Source organism: Vigna umbellata, chromosome 5 (assembly GCF_029865625.1).
Source record: "Vigna umbellata cultivar VRB3 chromosome 5, Vumbellata_1.0, whole genome shotgun sequence".
In the NCBI taxonomy this organism is placed as follows: Eukaryota; Viridiplantae; Streptophyta; class Magnoliopsida; order Fabales; family Fabaceae; genus Vigna; species Vigna umbellata.
The window spans coordinates 65,040,114-65,066,964 of record NC_142169.1 but is presented as its reverse complement, the minus strand read 5'-3'; the positions used below and the strand labels follow the sequence as shown (position 1 = coordinate 65,066,964).

At 30.7% G+C, this 26,851-nt stretch overlaps 2 protein-coding genes and 1 non-coding gene across 4 annotated transcripts; 2 read left to right on the top strand and 1 right to left on the bottom strand.

Annotated features, from left to right (window-relative positions):
• The first annotated feature begins 5,191 nt into the window (after window positions 1-5,191).
• Window positions 5,192-8,133, top strand: LOC124834153 (5'-adenylylsulfate reductase 3, chloroplastic-like). Its single transcript, XM_047308781.2, has 5 exons — window positions 5,192-5,352; window positions 5,483-5,638; window positions 5,772-5,892; window positions 6,421-7,228; window positions 7,339-8,133. The coding sequence occupies exons 1-5, from the start codon at window positions 5,262-5,264 to the stop codon at window positions 7,567-7,569; spliced, it is 1,407 nt and encodes a 468-aa protein (XP_047164737.1). The 5' UTR covers window positions 5,192-5,261; the 3' UTR covers window positions 7,570-8,133.
• Window positions 8,134-14,170: 6,037 nt separating this feature from the next.
• Window positions 14,171-17,202, top strand: LOC124834159 (glucan endo-1,3-beta-glucosidase 1-like). Of its 2 annotated transcripts, none has more exons than XM_047308792.2 (3): window positions 14,171-15,779; window positions 16,464-16,491; window positions 16,618-17,202. In XM_047308792.2, the coding sequence occupies exons 1-3, from the start codon at window positions 14,429-14,431 to the stop codon at window positions 16,784-16,786; spliced, it is 1,548 nt and encodes a 515-aa protein (XP_047164748.1). In that variant the 5' UTR covers window positions 14,171-14,428; the 3' UTR covers window positions 16,787-17,202. The 2 variants fall into 2 exon arrangements, with proteins under 2 accessions (XP_047164748.1, XP_047164746.1); XM_047308790.2 differs by having other exon boundaries at window positions 14,174-15,779; window positions 16,615-17,202.
• Window positions 17,203-20,336: 3,134 nt separating this feature from the next.
• TRNAF-GAA (transfer RNA phenylalanine (anticodon GAA)) lies at window positions 20,337-20,409 on the bottom strand. Its single transcript has one exon. It is a non-coding gene; the product is annotated as a tRNA-Phe (tRNA).
• Window positions 20,410-26,851: the final 6,442 nt, after the last annotated feature.

Genomic DNA, 26,851 nt, shown 5'->3' with positions numbered 1-26,851 from the left:
GAATGAGTGAAATCCATAATGAATTCTACTTTTTAACTAAAATGTTAAAATTTTTATTTATGTTTATAGTTTTGGCTTAATCACGTATTTAGTTCATTATGTAGAAAGTAATCCATTTTTGCTTGTCCAAAGTGCATTTCACTACTTCAAAAAATTTGAAATACTTTTCTAATATCTAGAGTTGGACAGTATTATCGGAATAGATGAGAAGTGCTGAATGACTTTGTGAATATTTTGCGTACATCCCATTATCACGTCTGACTCAAGAAGTAAAAATATATTTTTAAACTTTAGGAACATTTTTTTATATTTATTTTAAAGATAAAAACAAATATACTTCAAACTTCAGAACTAAAACGTAATTATTTGTTTTTACTCTACTTTTTAGTATGACCAGTTTTTCAAATATATAATTCAATATGCTTGCGATAATATACTATGAGTTAATAGATTTTTTATGATAACTAGTTTAAGAGTTATGGATAGGTTTAAAGTTAATAATTCATAATTATTAAGCTGTTAAACTAATGAAAAACTAAAATATTAAAAAGCTCTAAGATAATTTTATGACTATAAAATTATTTAATTATAGATAAGTTAATACATGTAAAATTAATAGATTTTGTGTTTTAAGTATATATAATTAAAAGTGTCAATTTGATTCATGAATTAACTATAATATATTTTTAAATAAGTTTTCTTTTTGTTAATATATGGATTAAAAAAGTTTAAGTTGACAAATTTCGCTCTTAAATTAGGTTAAGATTGTAGCGGAAATAGATTTGATCTTATTACAATATTTTAATTAATTTATAATATAATAATTTTACTCAAATGAAGATTGAATGGAATCAATTTAAGTTAAAGGTTGAACTACTTTGAGCTAAAAATCAAACCAAATTGGTTTAAGTCCAGGATTAAGCTAAATTACCAAATATAGTTCTTATTGTTTTATCAATTCATACAATATGATTCATGAGTTAGTTTTGACTTACAAATTTGTTGTTGTTGTTTTAGTCATGTGAACTTTTCGTTATATAAATCTTTTAATTTTGTGAACTTTTTTAGTCTTGGTTCATTTGAGTCATGTATAAATTATATGGACTAGACCAATTTGAAAATTTGTTATTGTTTGACTGTTTTGTTCGTAGGTCATTGGTGATAACATATTTGAATTTTATTAATGGCTAACTAAGAAAATATTGTCATTTAATTACATTTTTTATTTACAAGTCCAGATTGTTGTATATTTTATTTATATTTTAAAATTAAAAACTCTGTGGAAGAATTCGAGTTGAATTTCACTTGTACAAACTGGTAAATTTACACTTCCTACTAAATTTAATAATTGATCACAAAATGACAAACACAACTAGTGTGAAGATAAGCCAAAAAGCTGAATGCTCTACCTAAAGTTTCTATTGATTTATTAACTTTTGAATTAGTACAGTTTTAAAATATAATAATTTTTGAATCTGTATTAATTAATTGATTGTTAGTATTTAAATTGTGTGTCTTCTCTATAACATTTTTTTTCATGGTGTTGCCTTCTGATAAGTTATTTCAGTATAATTTTAAGTTTTCCTTAATTAAGTATCAGCTCAAAGTTTCTTATCACATTCACGGCTTACTTAATCTTTTTCACCTAAAAGTGATTATTCGATCCACCATCCGTCTAACATATTTGAATGACGTAATTTCATTGATATTAAATCGAAGTTTCTTCAGTTAAAATTTACTTATTAAGAAAATATAGAACATTTATAATCATTTTGAATGTTTATAAAATACAATCAAAGTACATTGGCAGTATAAAATTATGTAAGTTGTTAAAATGAATTTTAATTATATATATATATATATATATATATATATATATATATTAAAATATGTTGGAGTTGTTACAATAATTTGTTATTAGTTAATTGTATATATTTTTGTTCTAAAATCTCCAAAAGTTGTGATATATATAGTACAGGTTTTTGTGAGAAAAAATATTGTTAAGTCTAGAGTGGTTACAAAAGTGGCATTATAAATATCACTCCTTTTTTTTTTCTCTCTTAAACCAACAGACGTTGTCTAGTCGACATTTTTTTAGTCTGTTAATTTTATTTGTCCCATTCAGTGTATCAGTTCGACATGCAATAAGAAGGATGGATTCACTTGTTAACCCAATAATTTTTAAAATTATTATAATTGAAATAAAATTTATATATTTGAAAGGATTATTTATATTATACATAATTGTAAATTAAATTTAAATTTTTAATTATATTAAATAATTAAATAGTTAAAGTAGTATTTTTTTTTAGCTTTGGAGAGACTGAACGTTTGTCGCTTATAAAGTTAAACATTACGAACCTTCCTGTCTCCACACAAAGAACTAATACGAAGGTATTATCGAATTATTGTAAGAGAAAATACAAAGTTTATGCAAATTATTCTTTATTGTTGAGAAAAGTCGAAAGCAACATGGAATCGTCATTGCTATCGTTTGTATGTTTGTTTATAAATTTAAAGTTGTGGTGCCTGAGGGCTGATCTTGGTGGGAAGTGTAGGTCCCATAGCATATTTGTGGGACGATAAAACCTTTGGGATCTCCAAGGGTTGGGTTATGTGTGGTGCTGTTATTCTGCACTAACTTCTACTTTATCTATGCTTTATGCTTTTCAACTATTATTATTGCTGTAAAATCCGTGTCTGCATGCATAAGCTCACAAATATGCTCACTATTGTTTCTTGGTCTTGCTTGCTTGGAATATTATAAATTAATTTATATATTCATATAAATTAGCATTATATATGTGATTGCAAAATAATGAAGAGGGTCAAGTGGTGAGGGATGAATGAACAAACAAAGTTCAATCTCATAGAAAGAACATAAAAGTCGAGGCTGGAGTACCACACGTTGACGAGTTTTGATGGGAATCGAACAGTGACCAAATTGGAATCAAATCGATAGAGCACCAAATTCAAATACTAATAAAAGAAGAGCATAATACAAAAAGACCAACACAAGGGGACATCACATCTATATGTTTTTTCTTTTATATATGTATATACACACACTTTAATATCAAGGTAGGTGCAGCTGTACGAGTTTTTTAAACAACGTTTTTATCTTATTTTTCAGAAAGTGTTTTATTCTGTAATGGGTATTTAATAATTAATTAATAAGTAACTTAGTGATTAATATTGTTAAAATGAGTTGTAACTTTTTAGATCAATTCAATCCACTCTATGTTTTTGGTCAAATGGAGTTTGAAAAAAAATAGAATTTTTTTATACGGATTAGTTTTCAACTTGGTCTATTTAAAACTGATTCAACCGTGGTGAGTCAGGTTCATTAACCTATCTAATTTAATTTAATTATTTATTATTTTTGTATTTCAATATTATTAGTTAATCTTTTCTTATTGTATTGTAGACAAGGATAGAGAAGAAGATGTTAGAAAAATATTATAGATTTATCCGTTCAAAACATTAATCTTATAAATGGATAAATACAAAAATTATCAATATTAGAAACTTATTTGTTTGTCTTTTGTGCTTGTTTTTTATTACATTTGGACTGTATGGTTTTCTTTTTAAATTATCTTTAGATTTTAACATCGTTTTATAGTAAAATTATTTAAATTTAAATTAAAAAAGATCGTATTTTTTTATTTAAAAAAAACTTGTAATTAAGTGAATCAATCGGTTTAATCCATCAATACGTGATGAGTTGAGTCAGATTCAATTTTACGATTCATTAATAAGTGAGATAAATTGGGTTGACTCACCAAGTAATTAAGATGAGCTGACAGGGTTATTTTGACAGCTCTAATTGTATTGTTATATATAATTATGAATTTGTTAAACATTTCTTAGTTTTTTAATAAAAGGTATAATTAAAAGTAAGTTACCTATTTTTTAAAAAAATCAAATATGTTATGATTTGATGTATAGAAATATTTTAGGTGACTTTGTAGAGTTATCTTCACCCGGGAAAACAAAGATTAGCTACACTGACTGATTGTGGTACATATAAAGGTTCTTTAGATCGTCACGCACACTCACAAAAGCTTTCTGTATTCGAGTAGAAACAGAAATTCGAATGAAGTGATCAATAGAAATACGTCTTTGAAGTGTGGTAAATAAAAAAAAATGTATATATAACCAATTGCCGTTGGCTTAAATATAATTGTTTGAGTTATTTAAAAAAGGGGATTAAATTACTGATTATTTAGAGTTGAAAGTGAAATCATTTTTTGTTAAGACAAATCCAAAACAATTTGAGATTAATTAATTATAAAACTAAAATATTATTCTTTTAGCAGGCGCCACAAAAGTATAGGAAAATTAAAAAGTGTTTCCGTAATACTTTCCTATTTTATAAACTGTACCGAGATTGTATATATCAATGAAAAGTACTATTAATTATATTTTATTAATAATACTTAAATAAAGAAATTCAAAATACAATTTTAGTTGAACGGTTAATTTCAATCTAAATTCAAACTTGGTGTGGGAACTCGTTTATTCCCACATTTCTTAGAAAAGGTAAAGTAATGTTAAATATTATTAATTTAGTATACTTGGTCTTTAATTTTTTTATTGCATTTTATTTATGAGATTTTTAACTATTTGTTAACTAACAAAACAAAACCAATAAAAGAGCATGACGTTGACGCACCATCACATACTCTCAAAGTACTAATATAGTTCATTTGAAAATAGTATAATTTCCTCAACAGTGTTTTAATCGTGAGTAACTTCAATCTTACTCTACTTGGAAAATAGTGATTATATCAACAGTTTAACAATTCTTGAAACTCAGTCACAACATAAGCAACGCGAATTGATTATAGGCGCGACAGTGATTATTAACATTTATTAAACATAATAATAATTGTAATTAGAAATTTTAAAGTAGGCAATTAATTCCTGTGTGGTGTTTTACGATTTAAAATTAATAAAGAAAGATGTGAAACAAATAATAAATAATAATAATTAGTATAAGTAAGAAGGGGAAGAATCTGGGAAGATAATGAATATTTAAAAGTGATATGTGAGTCCAACTTGACCGCGCGACCGCAGAGAAGCCACGAACCACGGGTTTTGCGTTGAACCAATAACTAAGCGCCACGTAAGCAGAACGAAGAGAGCTTCAATTGCGTCCAGGTTCAATCAGACATCTCTTTATATTCTCCTTCTTCTTCTTCCTGGGAAAAAAACCAACAGAATCTACTCCAATTTTTTAGCTCAGATTTCCTTCTGCAATGGCTCTCGCCGTTACTACAACATCTTCCTCCTCAACAGCACCGTCCACTTCCTTCTTCTCGCGCCTTGGATCTTCCTCCGACGTGAAAGGTGATAATCTCCCTTCCTTTCTTTTCCTCTTCTCTCCCGTTTTAACAAACAACGAACTTGATCTGAACCTCTCACTTCTTATCACGAGCTAGGATTTCTTTGATTAATGCTTGCTTGTTTCTGTTTTCAGCTCCGCAAACCGGTTCCTTTCGGTTTCTGGAGAGGCCTCACGTTTCGTCCGTTGTTGTTAATTTAACTCAACGATGCTCCTCGGTCAGACCTCTCAACGCCCAACCACAACGGAATGATTCCGTTGTTCCTCTTGCAGCAACTATTGTTGCTCCTGGTATGTTTTCTGCGTTCTGTTGTCAACACATTTCCTTCTTTTCAGGAAAATTTCTGTGTTGAATTTTTTTTTCTGGCCTTGATCGGGGGCGATCTGAACGTGTTTTTTTAATGTTGTGGTGTGTGATGTGCAGAGGTTGAGAAGGGACAGGAAGATTTCGAGCAATTAGCGAAAGACCTTGAAAATGCTTCTCCTCTTGAAATTATGGACAAGGCTCTCGAGAAATTTGGCAACGACATCGCTATTGCATTTAGGTACATTCTTAATTTTGTGTGTCGGTGCTTTGTTTATGTGGACTTGCATGAAGACATTCACATCTGTTAGTAGATAGTGACGTACGAAGACAAACAGGAGACAAATGAATTTTTTATCTTTCTCTTGTGTATAGACAGGTTATAGTTCATATTTCAACAAATCTTAAGATGATAACATAAAAAAATGTTGTTAAGGACATTAATCGGAAAATACATAGGGAACTTTGCAAATAGAGTAAGAAGATTAATAGGAGAATGATTTGGAGGAGGATTAAGAATTATTCTGTTGGAAACGTTTTAATAAATGTTTTCGTGTGTCACCCACCGAAAATGCCAAATCGATATGAAAATTGAAGAATCTATTTGAAGATGGCAGGTCTGTTGAGTACATTCATTCTTGAGTACAATTTCGACTATTGAAATATAGCTGGCAATTAAGTTTTGTTCCTTGGTTTATGTTGTAACAAATGTGTTCTGCTTGGCTATGTATCTGGTTTTGGATATTAATGGGTAGTTTTATTCTTTCAGCGGTGCTGAAGATGTTGCTTTAATTGAGTACGCTCATTTGACGGGTCGACCCTACAGAGTGTTCAGCCTGGATACTGGAAGGCTGAACCCAGAAACTTACAGATTATTTGACGCAGTTGAGAAGCATTATGGAATTCACATTGAGTACATGTTCCCTGATGCCGTTGAGGTTCAGGCCTTAGTAAGAACCAAGGGGCTCTTCTCATTTTATGAGGATGGGCATCAAGAGTGCTGCAGAGTAAGGAAGGTGAGACCCTTAAGGAGAGCCCTGAAGGGTCTCAGGGCGTGGATCACTGGACAGAGAAAAGATCAGTCTCCTGGTACTCGGTCTGAAATCCCTGTTGTCCAGGTTGATCCTGTTTTTGAGGGATTGGATGGTGGAGTTGGCAGTCTGGTTAAGTGGAACCCAGTCGCAAATGTTAATGGGCTAGACATCTGGAACTTCCTTAGGACCATGGATGTGCCTGTAAATTCATTGCACTCCCAAGGATATGTTTCAATTGGTTGTGAGCCATGCACAAGGCCAGTTTTACCTGGGCAGCATGAAAGAGAAGGAAGGTGGTGGTGGGAGGATGCCAAGGCCAAGGAGTGTGGTCTTCACAAAGGTAATCTAAAACAGGAAGATACTGCCCAGCTTAATGGAAATGGGGCCACCCATTCAAATGGCTCTGCCACAGTCGCTGACATTTTCAATTCCCCGAATGTGATCAGCTTGAGCAGGGCTGGAATTGAGAATTTAACAAAATTGGAGAACCGAAAAGAACCGTGGCTTGTTGTGCTTTATGCACCATGGTGCCGCTTCTGTCAGGTTAAACTCTATTCCCTAAACTTCAATACTCTGTTAATGTCGTGTCACTAAGGTTCATTCGGTTTGAAATTACCATTATCTAATTCGATGTTTATTGTGAACTGAAACAGGCGATGGAGGAATCATATGATGATTTGGCAGAGAAGTTGGCAGGGTCGGGAGTGAAGGTTGCGAAATTCAGAGCGGATGGAGAGCAGAAAGAATATGCAAAGAGTGAACTGGAGTTGGGAAGCTTCCCCACAATACTTTTCTTCCCCAAACACTCTTCTCGACCAATTAAGTACCCTTCTGAAAAGAGAGACGTTGATTCGTTGACGGCATTCGTGAATGCCTTACGGTGATGGTCAGTTGAGTATTTCGCTCAATGTTCCGTCATACAATGCTTGCAATAAATTTCTCCACAGATTTTGGAAATTCAGTGAAACTGGGGATGATGGCAGTTTTGATAGCAAAACAAAGATTCTCAGTTAGTAGCGTCCGTGTATAATATTAGTTTACCTTTCTCACGATTATAATTGGTGTACGAGGATGAGATTTCATGTCTGGGTTAGATGAGTAGAGATGTGGTTGTATTATGCTGTTACTTAACTATAAGAATATGGTTTTGTAGATTTTGCCAAATTTCTTGATCGAATGCCAATTAGTAACCGTATACAGTTTCAGCTATAATGTTGCGTCTGTAATAATATCCATACCTCTTAGGTTTTCCTGGATTGTTTTTTTAGAAGGTTCTAGCAACTGGAGCAAAACCAAATTTGGATTTCATCATTGGGTTCCTATTTTGTAGTGTTCTTTAAAAGTATACTTTCAGTTTCAGGTATCCCGATGTATTGTGATGTTTATCACACCACCACTACATCTTCATTGAATTAATTACTCAATCCACCCGTTTCTGTTTTGATCTATACTATTTTATTGTTCTTGCGTGGTTCATTGGGTGACGAATCAATCTTTTATTGAATGGATTTGAACCACGGATGAATAAGTTGGACACGTATAATTTTTAAAATGATTTTTTCATTGAATTTTAGTCTTAAATAGAGAATTTTAAAAGAGATAAAAAAGATGTTATTCCTAATTAATTATTTCACTCTCATAATATTTGCAGAAATAAAATTTTTATGTATGATTAAAATGATTTTTCTAATGAAACCACAGATAAATATGCACCTTTACGAGATATCAATTAGTTATTTAAGTCAATTTTAATGAAAAAAATTAGCAAACAAAAATGAATTATATCTAATAATTTGAAAATTTTAAAAATACATTAAAAGTCTTAAACGGTAAGAAGTTCCCTGTTTATAAAACATAAACGAAGATAAAAGATAACTTTTACGCTCAGGAAAAAGAATGTTTTATTATATAAAGATACAACAAAGAGTCATGTTTTTTCTTACACAATATCATCGTCAATGAAAAATAAATTATTAAATAATGTTTAACCCGTGAACTCAAATTTAACCGTTTAAACATGGAGCTAAGCATGATTTTGAGTTAATATTGAATGTTAGTATTAAAAGCTGGTAAACGCTAAATATTTTAAAATAGATTGTAATATTGTAATTTATCTTCTATATTTAAGATATTAAAAAATAACAGTTAAAACGGGTGTACACATGTTAATAGTTATGATATATGAGATATTTCAAAAATGTCAATGATCATGATATTATTGAAAAAGAAAAATCGAATGAAAGGATAACGGAAAAGTTAATAATTATAAAAAATGTAAATAGGAAAATTCTCTGAAATCCATATTGAGTTAAAAGTGAGTCCTTTATAATTAAAGTATTTTAATTATTTTTGCAAACATTTTACTTAAAAGTGTTAACTTATCTGACAAATAAATAAATTAAAATCTCTAAACTATTTAAATATTATTAAATCCTACATAATTATAAATAATAATTAGTTATGATAAAAAAATAATAATTTTTTTTGAAGGGTTTTAAGTGAATTGAAATCACTTTGACTTAAAATTACGTTTATTTGAATTTGTTTATACACAAATCCAATTTGAATTTGTTTATTTACGTTTTAAGTGAATTGAAATCACTTTGACTTAAAATTATAAAAAGAAATTCACTTTAACCTTACCTCAGTAGAAATGAACTGAACTTAATCACGAATTAAAATCTAAAACTGGAATCACGAATTAAAATCTATTTTGATATCTCTAGTTTTAAAATTAACAAATATACACAAAAATTGTGTTCGCTGTAAACAAAAGACTAACTATATTTCAATATACATATACGTTTACAAATTCAACATATAAGTTTACACATGTTCTTTATAACAAAGACGGCTCACTATATTTCCATCTTAAACTTATTTTCGTAAAACGCATATTACAAGTTTATAAATAGAGAATAAAAATTGCCCAAATCAATCAACTCATTCTACTTTGATTCATTTTAGATTTATAACGTTTTTAATTCAATTTAGTATACATTAACTCTAAATTCGAGTTTTTTATTCTGATTTTCATTTTCTTTTATTTTTATTTCATTTAAATAATTTAAAACAAATATAACATGAATTTAGAAGAAAAAACTAGCAACACATATTTTTTTATTCTTGATTCTAATATTTTTTTTTATCTCAGTTCAGGTCAGTTTAACCTAATCTATAGTTGATGAGGTTGAATTATTAATTTCAATATAGTGACAAATTCGGCTCAACTTATGGAATATTTTTTTTAAGGTTGAAAATGGGTTGACTTATTATAGACATTGACCTTATGAATCTCCATTTTACATTTTTAGAATACACTTTTCGAAATTTTAGAAAAATGGGTGCACAGTGAGGCTTTTAAGGTGTATAAAGAAATTATGCTTCAATAAAATTTCATATGGATTCTCTATCTAAAGTAGGCTCGCAGGGTCTCTTTTGGATTTTTTTCACTAAGGTTTAATCATTCCGGAGGTTCCTATTTTCGGGCAGAATCTCAATTTGGTCCTTTTCTTTCTCGACGTCTCAATTGGGTCCCATTTTTGTGAAAATTGCAACAATTCGGCCCTTGCCGTTAAATTGAACCCAACGGTGTCAGTGTCTTGTTGACGTGGCACGCTGGAATGAGTTTTTAATTGACGTGTAGGGGATACTCCGTTTGACGTGTATATTTATATTTTTTTAAAAACAAACAAATGGAAAGTAGGATTTTGGTGTTTTTGATGATGGTGCTAAAGACGAGAATGGTAGCCGCGGAGGTGGCGGCTGGGGAGAAACCCACTGACCCCGGCGGTGGTCATCGACGGAGTCTAGTGGAAGCAGAGCTCTTACCTTTTTCCATGGCAGCTTTAATGGCATCCGAGAGATTCATTCAACATGTTAATTAGGAATTGGGATTGGGAGAAGTTTGTCTTGATATTGTGGAGTTCTTGTAGGGTTCGTGCAAGGTTCAATCAATTTCACAAATTGGAGTATGAATTTGGGGATTTAGGTTTTAATTGAAATTGACGTTGACAGAGAGCATGCAGTTGTCGTCTTCGTCGAAGTTGTGGGAAGAGTGGAGGCCCCTTCGAACCTCACCTCCAACCTCGCCCCTGTCAGCTCCCTCGGAAACACCGTCGGCAAACCAACCTGTGACAGAAAAGCTCGGAAGCGGGCCTTACTCAAAGCGGGCCCAGGAGATGTTTTGGGACTCTTCAGCTTCTTCACACTATCCTCCAACATGGCCAAAGCCCCCAAATCCTCTTTCCCACTCGACAGCACCAAATGCGGCTGTTGCGGAACCAAAGCCGACCCAAACCGCGATGGCGCGTGGTAAAGGGAACCCAAACCAGAACCCGAAGCAAAAGGCGAAGTCGTTGTTCGCTTGCGATGGTTGTGCTGAGCCGAAAAGGGAGAAGCTAAAGAGGGCGAAGAAGAAGGAACGACAACGTGGGAGACAGAAGAAATGGGTTTGGCGGCGGAGTTGAAATTGGGACATGTGTCGCGCTTGAGGTGTTCGGAGGCGGTGCGTGAAGGGTTGGAGGCGGAGAAAACAGCGTCGCAGAAGGTGCAACGGAGTTTCACTTTGGGGAGTCTCGTTTCAGTGTTGTGAGCCAATAAGGGTTCCAGGTGTGTCAAGTACCATGCGCCTTTACCATTCTCCTAATTTTACAAAGTTTTTAATTTAAAAGCTATCTTAATACACATCATTTATCCACGTCAAGCAAAAAAAGCAGTATAAATCAATACAGTGTGCCACGTTTATCAGATATTGACGCCGTTAGGCTCAATTTAACGGCAAGGGCCGAATTGTTGCAATTTTCACAAAAATGGGACCCAATTGAGACGTCGAGAAAGAAAAGGACCAAATTGAGATTCGGCCCGAAAATAGGGACCTCCGGAATGATTAAACCTTTCACTAACTGATTGGTTTTTTGATTTTATTTATTTATTTTATTTTATTTTAAAAATTATTCTAAATTTTTTTTATACATGTATAAATAAATACTAAAAATATATTTAGTTGTTTTTAATTAATTAATATTTTTAATTAGATAAATTAAAATAATCATTACATTTACATTATAAATTTCCATATTATAATTAGTAATAAAAATTTAATTTGCAAATGTTAATAGTTCAAGTCATAATACTACTATGTATTTGTATCACTAAAAGTATATGGTATAAAAATTAAAATTTTTAAATTATTTTCATTTTAATTTTAATAAAAATAATAATGTATGTTGAATTTGAATTCTTAAATTTTTGAGCGCTGTTACTCTGCATTCAAAATGCTATGGCTATTAATTTTGATATTTTAAAATATATTAAAAAGATTTCTAAAGTACTAATATAATATAACATAAAAAAAAACAAATAAAAAATCTGTACTCGTAATATATCCACTAATTTTGTAAGTTAAATAGATCGCACCAAAAACGAGAGACCAATCGACGGATGTGGTCCACCTTTTTAGTATAACATGGACATAATGACGCAATATGGGAAATTCTTGCCAATTACCAGAAACATTAAATTATGTAATTATTAAATCATCCAAGAGTACTATTTTGCATTTATGTTAGTGGGACCAAATTAATTCTGTTACGAAAGCTATTGCTTTCAAATATTTATAATAGTACATACACTGTAACAAATTTATTTGTGTTTGTGATTTCTTAAGTTTTCAAAAATTAAAGAGTGAGTTTAAATTTTATATTTGATAAAAATAGAAAAAGTCGAAATTATATAAAGATGAAAATAAATTTATTGATTTTACTATTTTTATTTATAGTATTGCATGATATAGTGTAAAATATCTTATATAGATTAAAATCAAAAGTGTTCTTTACCCCTTTATTTCTTCGGATTCTCATTTCTGATTGGTAAATCTGATAATATTGGTACACCTTTTATAACCATTCGGTTAGGTTGCATGACCCGCTTTTGTAGTTATCCTTCCCTTTATATATCTCTTCCCTTTTCTGTACTCAGTGAATCAATCAATCAATAATATTTCTTTTTTTCTCTGGCTTATCTTGTCTCTCTCTCTTCTCCTTTAAGCCTTCTTCTCTCTACCGTACTGTGAATCTATGAAAATCATTGAATCCTTATTGATTATTTTTTGGAAAATGACACTTGAACAACTATTTTTGACAACATTTAGACACGCGCACACGTGTCAAAATCTGAGTGGTCCAGTTGGAAAAATTAAATGAAAATGGACCACTCAGATTTTGACACGTGTGCGCGTGTCTAAATGTTGTCAAAAATGGTTGTTCAAGTATCATTTTCCTTATTTTTTGAAGCATGTTTTATTTCTCCATTGACTAGCTTCTTGATGTCCAAACAGAAAATTGAAGCAAATTTTACTCAATTGAAATGTAATCATTATTTATGTCTATTTAAGGTCTGGCTGGCCTTTTATTCTTTTTCTAGTAAAGTCTTATTTTTTTCTCAACTTTATCATTGGTTAAGAAGAGTTGCAGTTTTCATTTGAACAACTCTACCTACCTGTGGCTGTCCAACATCGTCCACACGCACTATCAATCCCCCCAAAAAGAGAGTATTTTAGTGGGCAGAAATTCAGACATCTCAATATCCTCCACTTTTCTTTTTCATTGTCCTTAAGTTGTCTGTTTAAGCAAACATAATCATGGTTATTCTTTAGCTAATCATGGCGATTGTCATTGAAAAATAAAAGCTTCCAAGTGGGCAAATACACGGTGGTAAAGTTGGTAACCGAAAGTTCCCTTTATGGGATCAGGTAGCAATAGATTATTAAGTATTCAAATATTTAACAGTGGTGAAACAGTAAAAATGACGTTTAGAAAATAAGTTCTTATGAAAATATAGTCTGATAGTAAGTTTGTGGTATTCTAGTTTGTCTTCCTTTTATATAGAATGAAGAAACATCTCAATACAACTGATATGATGTCAATGTTGTAAGTACTGAATTTTCTTTCGTTTTAAATGTATATCCTAAATGACAAAGTAAAAAATAAACATTTATATTATAAAAGCTTTTGAATGGCACACACCTTTACAGGTGTTCAAGATAAATGATCAAATGCTTTTGGGTCATAAAGTTCGATTTCTTTGGGAGAAACTGTCTGAATAAGTGGTTTAATTAGGTAAGTATTTTTTATGGTAGAATAACAATTAGTATTATATAGATTTGTTTATGAAGTTTGTATCTAATCAGAGAACGTGGGAGATGTTGAAAGCAAGAGAAGAAGAGAAGCTTTTGGATGCAGCAGTGAAGAAGGAACGTGTCTCTGCAGAAGCCAGGCTGTTGTAGTGTTCAAATTTAAGAATCATCTATTAGTGTGCCACGAACGTAATTGGGTAAAAGAAAGTAAAGCCATTGTTAATACTACACACAATGAAGCCATCACTTTCTTTATTTATCACTTCACCCTTTTTAGTGCAATTTTTATATTTAATTTAATTATAACGAGAAAGACAAATAGACTAGACATATGTAATGTACCGCATGTAAGAACTTCTGATGCTAAGATTGATGGAAGGATATGAAAATCCGTTGGATTTGAACCGACAAAGCTTCTTCATAAAACTACACCCAAAGTCAAGAATAACGCGCACACACTAACTTAAACTCCCAAATCTAAACACAGCACAGTTTCTTGGCTACTTTCCCACTCACCAATGGTGAAACAGAGAACCCCCCTCAAAAGACAATGCCAGAAAGCGAAGCCGAGGAGCAAGACAAACTGAATTGGAAAACTGAAGATTCCAATGATAAACTCAACTGATCATCTCATCTTTTCATTCTCACTGTTACTAATCCTAGCGTTTACCCAACATCATGCGGCTATTTCCGACCAAGCCAACGCGCCATTCGTGGGCGTGAACATCGGCACAGACGTCTCCAACCTCTTACCCGCACCAGACCTCGTCAACTTCCTCAAACACCAAAAGATCACTCACATCCGTCTCTACGACGCCAACCCCGACATCCTTCGCGCCCTGTCGGGCACCGACATCCACGTCACCATCAGCGTCCCCAACAACCAGCTCCTCGCAATCGGTTCCTCCAACGCCACTGCCTACTCCTGGATCCGCAAAAACGTCGCCGCATTCCGCCCCGCCACCCGAATCTCCGCCGTCTCAGTCGGCGACGAGGTCCTCACCACACTCCCCTCCGCCGCGCCGCTCCTCCTCCCCGCACTCCTCTCCCTCCACGCCGCCCTCGTGGAGTCCAACCTCCACAAGGACGTGGTGGTTTCCACTCCTCACTCCGCCTCCATCATCCTCAACCCTTTCCCGCCCTCTCAGGCCTTCTTCAACCAAACCCTCGAGTCCTTCGTCCTCCCTCTCCTCCATTTCCTCTCTCAAACCAATTCCCCCTTAATGCTCAACCTCTACCCCTACTATGTCTTCATGCAGAACAAAAACCTCGTCCCTCTCGATAACACGCTTTTCAAGACCCTCCCCGCTTCCAAACAAATGGTTGATCCCAACACTCTTCTTCACTACACCAACCTCCTCGACGCCATGATCGACGCTGCGTACTTCTCCATGAAGAACCTCAATGTCTCTGACATCGTCGTTCTTGTCACGGAAACCGGCTGGCCTTCCAAAGGGGACTCCAAAGAACCCTATGCCACACTTTCCAACGCTGTCACATTCAATTCGAATCTTATTAAGCATGTTTTGGATCGGAGTGGCACCCCTTTGCATCCCGAAATCACTTCTAGTGTTTATATATATGAGCTTTTTAACGAAGATTTGAGGTCCCCTCCTCTGTCTGAGGCTTATTGGGGTTTGTTTTATGGGAATGCTACGCCGGCTTATTTGCTTCGTGTGTCTGGGGTTGGGGCTTTTCTGGCCAGTGATAATGCTAATCAGACATACTGTGTTGCTGGGGATGGTGTTGATTTGAAGGTTTTGCAGGCTGCGTTGGATTGGGCGTGTGGACCAGGGAGAGCGAATTGCTCTGAGATCCAGCCTGGGGAGAGTTGTTTTCAGCCGAATAATGTTAAGAATCATGCTTCTTATGCTTTTGATAGCTATTACCAGAGTCAGGGGAAGTCTCCTGGATCTTGTGACTTCAAAGGGGTAGCCATGATCACAACCACTGACCCCAGTAAGTTTAAATTAAATCTCTCGTCTTTTTTGGTTGATTTAGACTTTTTGTATTGTTTTCTAATCATTCAATTCATTTTTGGTAGACATTTTAGTCTTTGTATTATGTTGGTTGCTTCCTCCTTGTGCCTTCTTATAAATCTTCCTGGGGTTTTAATGTATATGCGGTTATATTTCACTAGACTCTTTCAGAGTGAAGGGCGTTTCCGTTTTCATTTGTTATCATGTGGTTATACTGCTTCATGTTTTACCTCATAAGCTTGTTTTATGGTGTTGAGGGAGAATCTATGGTCTAAGATAAAGAACAGAGTTGTGAATAATAATGATTTCTACTTTCGATTGGGAAATGGGTAAACTAGAACTGTGGCGAGGCAATGATTTCTGGTATGATAATGCAAAGGCACTTTGACTAGACTCTGCTTTTAGGATTGGAACGCAGTTGGTTAAAATTGATTGGAAAAAGAGTTCTAATTCTCTTTCGTCAAAACAGAATTGGTGATAGCAGGTCCTCTGTTTGGCTGTTTACCCCGACAGTTGCTGAGATTTGTCCATATAACAGTCACTTTCTTGCTATTCAGTGTTCAATTTGCACAGTTTACTGCCAACCCAGTTATATTGAGTATACACGCAATGCAATCATATTTTCTCTATACCTACTTAAATATAAACACGCTTTTCTTTGCAGGTCGCGGCAGCTGTATATTTCCTGGAAGGTACGAAGCATTGTCTGCTAATCTGCCCAGTTTTTCACGTTGTTTTATGGATCTAAACTTTTTGAAAACAAAAAGTAAGTAATTGCTTTATCTAAAGTTTGTTTTCTCGTACTGTTGATGCAGTAGGAGTTTAAGCAACAAGACAAAGCAAGTAGTGAACATCACTCACTCAAGCAATGCAGGGGATAATTTAAGGTTAAGAGCCTTTAGAAGCATTGAAATAAGTGCAATCTACAACATTCTGCACAATTACTTGGTTGCTGTTTTCCCCCTTTTGTTGTTATTCGTTCTTTGAGGCTAAAAAGGAAAAATTATTAGTCTTTTTGAGGTGGTAGGATTTATAGGATTATTCTGCATCTCTTAGAGCAAATGATTTCTGAATGGCCTGCTGTTCTAAAACTTAGTCCTTAAGATAGGTGCTCCTTTCAAGAAAGTGAAAAGGGAGTGTGGTTGTAATTAAATATGTATTGTGAAATTATAGTTGTTAATCAATCTTTGTAGTATACATAATGGAAGTGAATCTTCTTAGGTGAATTTTTACAAGACATGTTCTCATGTGAGGAGAGACACACACAAACAAAAACTATTATCACAAACAGGGTTTAGACGTTTTATTACTCCCCTGTTGTTTATGGTTTTTGTTTATCTCACATGAAACATCTGTCATCAATAAAATTGGGAGTTAGAGGGACAACAGTTCAATTTCTTATATTTTATTTCTTTTTATTTACTTAGAAAATGTTAAACAATTCATATTCAAAACCTTAGTTGGTCTACAAGCTGACCCAATAATCTGTTGATGACCCCTTAAGCCATATAATCAGTAAGTTAAACACATTGAACCAATAATTTTACTCTAAAAATTATTATTGTACCCAATATCTAATTGTATTATTTTATTTTTTTGGTATTATAACTGTGAGATCATCTACAGACTAACATAAGTTGGTATCTATAAAGTGAACTATTTTCAATTTTGGTTCTTATAATACTTCAAAATTAGTTTTTATTTACTATATTACGTGCTTTGTTTAAATGACTGTGGTGTGTTAAGTAAAAAGTTAAATGATCCTTCAAAATGACGTTTACTAGTAGTATAATAATGTTAGTAAGTAACGTCTTAAAAATTTAAGATATGTAAGATATTTTATTTATTTTTAAGGACAAAAATAAAGATAAATATTTTATAAGAATTGAGACCAAAATCATACATTTTATAAGATTAAAAATAACGATTTCAACTTTTACAAGATGAAAGAAAAGTTATAAGAGTCAAACCAAAAACTTATTATATAAGAGTAAAAGTATATTTAAATCTTGTTTTATTTCTATAAATTATATGCTTCAAATATTATATTAATGTGTGACTAACCTTTACTTCGTGTGTTTATCCTGTTTGTCCATCTTCAAATTGATTTGATGCATTAGTTCACCCTATTATACTCACTGAGGAAAAATAGTGAATTATTGAAAACCTACCCTTCATAAAAATTTAAAAAGGCTGGCCATTACTTCATGTTTTTCAACTTATTATTCCATCTATAACTAATTAATAAATAAATTTACACAATAAATTGTACCACTTTTACTATTTTTAAACAATAAAATTACAAAGTAATGAATATTTAAAAAGTTGTTAGTTACACGGACTGCTTGAGAATAAGTGTCCCTATTTCGTATATTCTGTGGGTCAAATCAACTAGGCTAAATAAGAAATGGATCAACAAAATCGCTTTATCTGTCAGATGGGTGTTGCTCCCTCCATCATCCCAAGTACTTCTGTACCTCCCCACTATTTTCTTTTATTCCAAAAACACCCTACACCTTCCAACTATCCTCAACAATTTTTCTCTTTCTCTCTGCATTAATGATGGAGCATTATCTTTCTCTTTTTCTCTTTACATTAATAGAACATTTTCTCATTCTCTCTACATTAATGGAGCATGGCTTAGATATAAACTTGTGATATATTGCAAAATATAAAATTGAGAGGAAACTTCAATATTAATGCTTCTACTGCTTCCATTTTATAAACTTAAATGCAAATCCAAAATAATAAACATAATAATATTAATAGTAAATAATATATTATTATTATTATTATTATTATATACTAACTTTATAATGACGAAAGAACTAAATAAATACCAAACTTTTAACAAATAACTTTTCTTTTATATTTTAAGTATTTAATAATATTTTTATATTATTTATCTAATAAATTAAATACTTTATTCAAGTTATTTGAGTCAAACATGTCGGTAAGTTAAAACATAATATAATGTTAAAAATTATAGATATTAAATGTAAAAAAAACACACACATATATAAAAAATTTTCTAGAAATTTAAAACAAAATTTTACCATTTATTAAGTGATTTGAAGAAAAAAATATATATATTGAATAGTGAAAATAAGATTGAATCAAGCTTATTTAAGAGAAAGTGTAAATAAAATTTTGCAATATATCACAAGTTTAAATCTGAACCATGTGAATACTCCATTAATGTGGAGAAAGAAAGAGAAAGATTATTGAATATAGTGAGGAGGTATAAGGTAATTTTGGAATAAAAAAAATAGTAGAGAGATGTAGAGTAATTTTAGAATAAAAAAAAATAATGAGGAGGTGCAGAAACACTTAAGATGGTGGAGGGAGCAACACCCCTGCTAGATTGATGTGCTAGATTGATGAATCATTAATAGGGTGTTGCTCCCTCCACCCCCACACGTCTCTTCCTCCACCTCCCCTTTACTATTTTGCCCCTTCCTCCACCTTTCCTTTACTATTTTGCCCCTCAGTAAAATTTTATTTTTAAAATTGTTGTTTTTTAATTTTATTCATTTATAACATATTTCACTGATAACCTACGTAGTTTCTTGTATGAGTAAAATATTTTTCTACAAAGCTTGGTGATCGTGAAAAGAATTATCAAACAATCTTCTTCTTGTTCTCGGTGCAGTACGTGGTGCAGTGCGTTTATGGTGTAGTGTCCTTGTCGTGGTTCCTCTCCAGGTACGTAGTCATAATCCTTCCAATAATCCTAAACCCTAAATCCTTCCCATACTTCCAATAATCCTTTTAATATCCAAGCCTATAATCCTTGCATGAGCCGCAAAACGTAGTAAAATAAAAACGAAACGTAAAAGGAACACTGCCTATGGACGGATGACATCCTTCAACGGATGTCAACATCCGTTTAAGGCAAAACGGATGTCGACATCCGTTTAAGGCAAAACGGATGTCGACATCCGTTTTGCCTTCAACGGATGTTGACATCCGTTGAAGGATGTCATCCGTCCAGAGGCAGTGTTCCTTTTACGTTTCGTTTTTATTTTATTTGTTTATTTTATTTACAGTAATTTATATTTAAATTTATAATTTTAAATGTTATATATGGTTAGTTTTTAAACGTAATAATTTTGTTAAAATATGAATTTGTTATAGGTGGAGAAGAAGCTTAACGGAAGAGAGAAAGGTAAATGAAAATGGAAAAGAGGAAGAGGTACAGAGGGAAGTAAATCAGAAGTTTTAAATAAATTAAAATATTAAAATAATAAAAATAAAAAATTTTAACTTTTGAGGATATAATTGTCATTTTAGAAGGATATAATTGGCATTTTAGAAAATTGGGGAGGTGGAGGAAGAGACGTGTGGGGGTGGAGGGAGTAACACCCTCATTAATAAGCCCAAGCCCAAATAAAGGAAACAAAAAAACTAAATTTAAAAAATGCGGTGAATGTGTTTCAAACTGATCTATCGCTGCACATTGATTTGTTAGCTTAATGAATCATAATCATTCCGAGGCACAACTCCGAAAAGGAAAAAAAATACTAAATTTAAAAAATGCGGTGAACGTGGATCGAACACGTGACCTTCAGATCTTCAGTCTGACGCTCTCCCAACTGAGCTATCCCCGCATTTTACTTCTTCTTAACCTTAATTTTATAAAATACAAGATACTCAGTTTGTTTTATCTTCCAAATAATAAAAAATGCATATTTTTTCAACTGGCACTATAGTTTAACATCTCTACAGCTTTCTGTGTAAGAAGCATATTATAATGAACTTGTCACGTGAACTCTTTGCAGTTGTAGCATATTAATGAAGGTTATTCTTTTTGTTGTAGGGTAAGCATATTACTTTACCAACATCATATCAAGCTAACCATTTTTCAACACTTCAAATCTATCACATATATATTAAATTATATATCAATTTTTTTTAAAGTAAATTTGCTCTCAACAAAAAAGGAATAGACTGTGTTCAAATACATAATCATTTATATTAATATGTTTTACTCTATTTATTCATTTGTATAGTTTTACAAACGAATAAAATTAGTGAAATCTACAACTTTTATTAATTTATTTACTAGCATATTTTTGTTCAACCATAAGTGATACATTTTCTCAAATATTTCCTTTGTCACTTCTTCACCTTTCTTTCTATCGTTATTGCCAAAAAACCACTACAAGAAATTTTTAGTCATAATTTATGGGTATTACTGTAAACACTTCTCACTAATGGGCTGTCATCAATAGAAAGTGTAGTGTCACATTTATTATCGATAATTTGTTTTATGGGGATATCAATATTTTAATATGTGAGTTATTGATTTATAAATTAGCTTTTTTTAGAAAAGAAAACTTAATTAACATTGAACTTCTTGTAATACCCTTTATTTTTAGGTTCAGGAATCACTTTTGTAAAGTTAAATCAAAATAATAGTTTTAAAGTTATAGTAAAAAAAGAAACTATTTATACAAATAAAATATACTATTTAAGTTCAAATGAAACTAAATTTTGAAATTAAGTTATTACAATATAAATTTAATATGATTTACGTCAAATGCTATAATATCATTTCAGTTTGTATGGTGTACCATATATCATACTATAACTATCGCATTATGTTTATCATGTTCATATGATAACGTTATTTTGTCAGTTATGTTATCATTTTAATGTATTTTTTATTTTATGAAAGGATAAGTTCAATATTACATAATCAGTTTTCTCTGTATACAATCATGACACAAAAAGTTTAAATTATAGTAATTAAAATGTCAAGTTTTATATTTATAAAAATTGGAAGATAAAATAACGGATGGAAGATGTGTATAAATTTTTTATTGAATGTCAAAATAGAAGTAGGAAAGACGTATATAAAATGTTAAAAGTAAAGAAATAAGGATTATGAAACTTTTACAACATTTTTTTATAATATTTTAACATTATTTATGTGTTATTTTTTATTGGTCTAAAATTATTTTACAATTAATAATAATAATTTTAAACACCAACATAGATCAATCACAGAATGGCACACGTAAATGATGTTAAAATGTTGTAAAAAAAATATTATGAAAGTATCATTATCCAATAAATAATGGGGTTAAATTATTTGTGAAAAAGGTGAAAGGTTTTGTCCTTTGGGTATTGAAAGTATGGTCTATGGGCTAGTGATGGAGAAGGAGAAGTTGTTTGCATGTTTGGTTCCTAAGATGAACGAAATTCTTCTACCCCCACCCACGACTTTGTCGTTACTATATCAATACATTCGTAATTCATTATCATTCTTTTGCAGCTTTACTTATTCAATAAAACTGTGATTGTTTTCTAAAAGTACTTTTACCCCAACACTCTGCAAAACTGACAAACACTTCAGTTTTAAATAGCAAGTCTATATATCAACTCATTCGTTCAAAATATCATCGAGCCTGTATACAATTGTCTATTAATTAAAAGTCACACTCATAATGTATAAAGTTGTTTCTATGTAACTATTTATTTTGCTCCATAAAAACAATTACAAAAATATATGAAATTTTCAATCATAGTGTTTTGAGTGTGGAGTTTGAAATTATAATTAGAACTTCACGTCTTTTTCTTTTCTAAAATTTCATATCCAAGTTGTATGAGAATATCTATCAATGTATTCCGACCATAGATCACTCGGTAAAATTTATTTAAATTTATAATAAATATAATTATTTATCTTATTATCTCAAATTCATATTTATAAATTTTGAGATAAATTTATAAAAGATATAATCATTTATCTTATTATCCCAAATTCATATTTATAAGTTTTAAGATAAATTTATAATTAACATATGTCTAATCATGACACAATAATCAATAAACGAATTTTGTGTATAAACTTGATAATTAATGATGTTTAAGGTTTTTCGACATAGTCGTTTAACATATCCAAGACTTGACTAATCGGCTGGCAAGTGGTAAAAAGAATGAGGTGTTCCTGACATTGTCTATAACATAAACCATTCAGTCAATAGCTGACCAGACAGTTATATGATACACATAAAAATATCATAAGTTATTAATTTTATTTCAAGGTGGACTTTCATGATATTTAAATAAATATGGAACATCAATTCTTTACTTGGTTAATTTCTATCCCAATTAAACAAATATTATAATGAAATTAGTATTTTTAAACTTATTTCATAATTGTGTATTATGTATCAAATGAAATATTTTTCTATAAAATTAAAATAAAGTTAGTAAGTAGAAAAGTCAATTTAGAATAAAAGTTAAACTACTAATTAAAAAAATTAAAAATTAGTGAAATTTACAACTATCCAAAAATTCATATAACGGGTTCCACTATATGAAAACCAAATTTTCTACAAATTTAGAACTAACCAAGTTCTAAATGACCTAAACACAGCCCACAAACTTCAAAATTACGTCAAAATCATTCTTTCAGAATTTCACCTGTCAAATCTCATTTTCAACCAAAAACTCACCATTCTTCTAATTTATTATCCAACCAAAGCTTAATAGTTAACCATCAACTAAATCAAAATAGTCAAATTAATATTCCCAACTCATTAATAATTAAGTACAATATCAACAAATAGACTACACACAAGAATTCGTCAAATCCCACTCAACATACCAAACTTCATCAAACAACTCAACAAGTCAAATTTCATGAAGCAACTCAATTCAACTATCATACAATGATATAAACATCAAATAAACATGACTACTAAATAACAACAAAGTAATTAGTCCCCCTTACCTCATAAACGACCAAACAACTCTAGGATCACTAAAACAACTCTAAAAGGTTAGGAAACTCTATCTTCTCCTACGAACAATAGAAATACGATCAAGGTATATCATTAGAATCACTGATTAACATAGACTCAAACTGAAGACTTAAAGGACGCATGCAAACTAAGCAGTACCTACATGCTATAGGTATAAAAAGATCCAAGAAAAGGGTTGAAAATTCAACTTACTCAAATGGAGAAACTAATCGGTCTACATTGAAGAGCTAGCCACAAGAATCAATCTTACACTCTCGGTTCTTTAATCAGACGAGCAAGGAGGAAGAATTAGGGATGTATAAAAAATCCGCGGGTAGGAGTTTCCGCGGATAAAATCTGCGACGGGTAGTTACTACCCGCGAGTAACGGGTAGTATGTATTTTAATACCCACTTCTAAACGGGTTGGATGCGGGTATCCGCTACCCGCAAAAAATAACAAAAAAATATTAATTTTTTTAAAATTTAATTTAATTAAAAATAAAATTAATTTATATTTTATTAGGTTAAATTTAATTAAAAATAAATTTTAATTTATATTGAATTTACTTTATATTATATATATATATATATATTTTGTAATTTTATTTTAAAAATGTATAAAATATATTTTTTTAATTTTTTGCGGGTATCCGTTGGTACATGCATGTTTTAAAATATTCGCGGGTGTGGGTAGCAAACGGATTATGGGTCGGATTTCTTTTGTGGGTTGAGAAGCGAGTAGACACTATCCATACCCCATCCAATCCTTTGCCATTCTTAAGAAGAACCTTTAGAAAAAAATCAGATAACTTTAAAAAAATGCTTTTTTAAAAGAAATATAAATTTTAAAATAATGAAACTTAGTTTATAACGAAATTATTTATATAAAAATATTTAATATTAAAATAATTAAATATCATTATTTTTAAACTTTTATCACCTTTAAAATTTTATTTTCTAAGTCTTTACATGCATTACTTTTTATTACCCAATATATATATATATATATATATATATATATATATATATATATATATATATATATATATATATATATATTTGAATTCTACCTAAATTTTAATAATATCATATAAATTTTAGTTAGACAACCTTTCAATCTTTTCCTTTATCTTATTCAACGGATATATTCTATCGATTCACAGTAAAAAAATTTATTTGTTATATATTAAATATTTGTTTAAGAAATATTAGTAAACATTTTAAAACTTACGAAATATCCAGATACTTATAGATATTTCAAAAATATATTTTTATAGATTTTTAAAATAAAATTTAAAAATATATAAATTAAATTAAATTAAATATAAATAAAATTTAATTTTAATGAAATTTAACTTTATAAAATATAAATTAAATTTTAATTTTAATTTTTTTAGATAATAGATTTATATACAAAGAGAATAATATTCGTATTCAATTTATTTATAAACAAATATTAAAATATTTAATTATTTACGGTAATAAACATTTATAGATGTCAACTATTTATCATAAAGTATATATATATATATATATATATATATATATATATATATATATATATATATATTTTTTTTTTCTCATTCCTAATATTAATATTATTAATGTCACTAATAAATTCATTTGGTATCATTCCAAGCCATCAATCACTTGTGCCTAAATGTGTTTGTGCGTTTCAAAAGGAGAGTGGTCTTAGTCTCAGGTAGAAACAAACTCAGTTTATTTGAGTTCAAGCATTTTGGCATCACGTGAAGAAACTTCCATGCACACTAATGGCTACCAACTCCTCCTTAACTAGGTGTAAGAGGAAACTCCATCATGCGAAGCATGTCTACGTGGCAACACCTGTCTTCATTTTGTTGGTTTGGCTTTATGACAGAGACGGATGGTTATGACCATTCTAACGTTGTTGATTTCTCTGGGACATTCATTGTTGCTTATGTCATACACTACCACTTTCTCTTAACTTCAATTCGATTCTTCTTTCTGAGTTAGCCAGCTATTCTCCACGTAAATTATTTCCCGGCTAAAATCATTTTGACTTCAACAGTCTTTTTCTCACTTCAAGTAAATTACTTTTATTGCCATTTACTACCGCAATTACTAATTATTATAATTAACTGAAGAAAACGTAATTATGTCCAGTAACATTGAAAAAAAATACATTCATAAATGTTGGTAACACGTGATCTAACGTTAGTTCTTTTAATAACTTTATAGTTCATTAAATTTTATTCAAAATCATAAAATTGTATCACTCCTTATTTAATGAATTTCATTAATGACTTTTTCTAGTTTAAGTTTCAACTAATAAAAAAATGGGGTAATCATACTTGACTTTTGAAATATGTGTGAAAAGGGACACAAAGTAAAAAAAAGAAGAGTAGTTGGTAAATATAACAGTTGTGATAAAAAGTAAAGAAAGATTTGAGATTAAGAGAATTTGAGTGTGTTTAGTATCATATTTTTATTACTTGATTAAAATGTAAATGTAGAAAATAAAAAAATAATATTTTGACACATTTAAATTTTTTACATTCATTATTTATTTAAAAATATAAAAATTTATATTTTTATAACCATTTTATTTTTATATTCTGTGTCAAATGAATGTAAAAGTATGTTATAATATCATTACTCAAAAAGATATCATCTCAGTGATGAACGAGACAACTCCAATTATTATCAATGCAAAATAATTGTTACATTAATGTGTATTTATTACAACATTTATTATACGTGATGTATTAATTATTTAAGTGTCGATCAATATAACTTTACAAACTTCCTAACTGGAAACTCCTTGTTTCAAATCGAGTATGTATAACTCGTACGCTTGTGTACGAAAACATCTTGACTTGAACCAAGGATACAAAGTAATGAACACAAACATATTTTAGTCACAAAAACAACTTCATTAGAATATAAATGTAGAAAAATATTACAGGAAGAATTGTTACACCCTTTAAAATGATTAAATTTGTAATAACTACTTTAAATTTAAGTCAAGTAACATTAATTTTTAGACTGATATACAGAACATAAAAATTAATTCTTTGAAAAATGATAAAGTGACACACATACTATATAACGGTAAAATGGTAATAAATAAGTAAAATTTATATTTTTTGAAAAAAAGAAAATAATAAAAATAACAAAGGATATTATCAAATTAAAGTAAAAATGATGTGGCAAAGTAATAGTATTGTTAACTCTTTTTCACTGTAAAGTATATTTCTATAGCTTTGTCTTGACCTCTGATAATACAGTACAATTTACATAGGTACGTGTAGTTCC